General features: G+C 37.1%; 1 protein-coding gene across 1 annotated transcript; it reads right to left on the reverse strand.

Moving 5' to 3' along the window:
• Nucleotides 1–28: 28 nt before the first annotated feature.
• Nucleotides 29–2,156, reverse strand: LOC124894461 (E3 ubiquitin-protein ligase SP1-like). Its single transcript, XM_047405128.1, has 5 exons — nt 2,081–2,156; nt 1,939–1,991; nt 910–1,034; nt 708–803; nt 29–579 (listed from the first exon to the last, which is right to left on the reverse strand). The coding sequence occupies exons 1-5, from the start codon at nt 2,152–2,154 to the stop codon at nt 349–351; spliced, it is 579 nt and encodes a 192-aa protein (XP_047261084.1). The 5' UTR covers nt 2,155–2,156; the 3' UTR covers nt 29–348.
• Between the last annotated feature and the right edge of the window lie 6 nt (nt 2,157–2,162).

The raw sequence follows: 2,162 nt of genomic DNA on the forward strand, positions 1-2,162 counted from the left end.
TTCCTGCAGTGCACCACGTTTCACACTTACGATGCTAGTTAAAAATGCCTTTGGCTTCTTACTTGAGAAAATAATAGGTCAGAGTCAAAGTTACCATCAATAAAATTTACACACACTTTACAACCTGCACTATGACTGGTTATGAAAATCAGAGGATGAAAAGGAAAGAAGAACAGACTATACGCCATTTCCATGGAATTATTTACTGTCCCCCTCTAGTTATTTGGTACAATTGGCAAAGAACATTCATCGCTTGACTTCTAAATTATGGTGGAGAAAAATGTGGAGAGGTATTCTTCTTCCCTTTTCTTTAACATCCTCTCCATTTCCTCTATTTCTCCTCTTTAATCACTCAAAGTGAACTATACATAGAAACCACAACCAAGCATGACTATGACTTACACATTGAACAGAAGTTATATCATATATGTGAAAACAGACCTTAAGACCTTGTAGATAATCCAATGCCCCTCGCACAAATGATCGCCCCGCTTCCTCAAAGACTTCACTTCCAACTGTCAGTACCAAACCTGTGGCACCACGGCCACCAACTACAAAAGTGCGACCTGTGCCATCATCCTAGTACACAAGTCAAAAAATATTAAAAATTCATAGATCAAATCAAAGTACCGCAAATTCATAAGCATTCATCATACAGTCTACACGATTATTATTAAGATAGAAAGACAAGAGGAAGTCATTCCAACCAGGTACCACGGAACTTCTTTACACATCGAAAGCATCAAAGCAGAATCCTGTATCCAAGACCCTGCATCATTGTGTTTCAGAAAATGTTGTTCGGCCTGTAATAGTATCAAGAATATTTAATGGAACATCATTTAAATATTTAATAGAATAATCAAGAATATGTACATCATATGCTATTATTCAAAGAACGAGATAACATACAGTTTCTTCAACAATCACGCCTCGCAGACCACTGTACTCACAGTTAATTGGTGTATCTGAACCAACCCTTCCAGATATAGTAACCACCAGAGGCAACACCTTGGACGCAGTATCTAGTAGTTGTGCTAAATAAAAGGAGTACAAAGATCATTCATGATTGAGAGAATTCACTAAAAAAGGCAAAACAAGATAAATAAAACTATCCACAATTAAGTTCTAAACACTAGAATTCGTAATGATGCGGAGAAAACAGACGTTCCTTTTTCAAATATCATTTTATTAATTACACCAAAATTGTGTGTGAATTACAATAACACACATACTATTAATCATCCAAATTGATTAATGCCTGAATTCAAATTTACATGGTCATGCACCTTTTCAGCATCCACTTTCTGTAGTATCCCCAATTTACTCGACTTACCATGGGACCGACTCTCATTTGGTGCTCACTCAACATATATATTGAGATTCACACAAGTTTGAACCTCTATTTTTTCAGTTTAAATTAGTAGAAGCTAAGCTGCATCAAAAACAATTTTGGTACACGGAGCTAAATTACCCCCAGCCTCGGTCATTTCATAGCAGATGTAGAGGGAGCACAAATATAATTTATCCCTATGGTTGAACATAATTTTATTTATTACAGTGGTGTCCGGACTAGCTTTCGCGCAGCTCACTCGACTAATTCTCCAGGATACCTTCCGCCTCCCACCGGCAGGTAACTCTATCCACCAAGGCTAGGACAAATTAGAAGAATCACCTAGCTGGACAAAGATAATACCACAAAACGAGTAGCAAGTTTAGTGGTATCACACAAATAAACTAAAAATTCATTTGTCTCTTTGCTCCCTCCGAACCCCTCCTCTTTTCCCAATGGATTAAATAAGGTGCATAGCTTTCTTATGAACTTGTCAGGGGACCTTCAAGCATCCTAAATACGTCTGCGATTGAAAATAACATAGCGTTCCTGATAGAAAACAGACTCCTTTTGAGCCATCTATATCTTAAAAAGAATAAGTTACATACCAAGATCTTTCAATTGATTAACTCTTGTAACGGAATTAAGCACTTCAGCATCTCTACATTAGAAAACAATTTGAATTGAGCCATAAAATTCGAGTATCAATTAAAAGAAGAAGAAGAAAAATGGAAGATGAAAAGTAGAAACCTTCCACTGCTTCTACCGAGAAGATAAAGAGCAGTTGCACTCAAACAACAAGAGACTCCGCCCCATGGAACCATTTCCGGTA

This window comes from Capsicum annuum, unplaced genomic scaffold, assembly GCF_002878395.1.
Source record: "Capsicum annuum cultivar UCD-10X-F1 unplaced genomic scaffold, UCD10Xv1.1 ctg74331, whole genome shotgun sequence".
NCBI classification, from domain to species: Eukaryota; Viridiplantae; Streptophyta; class Magnoliopsida; order Solanales; family Solanaceae; genus Capsicum; species Capsicum annuum.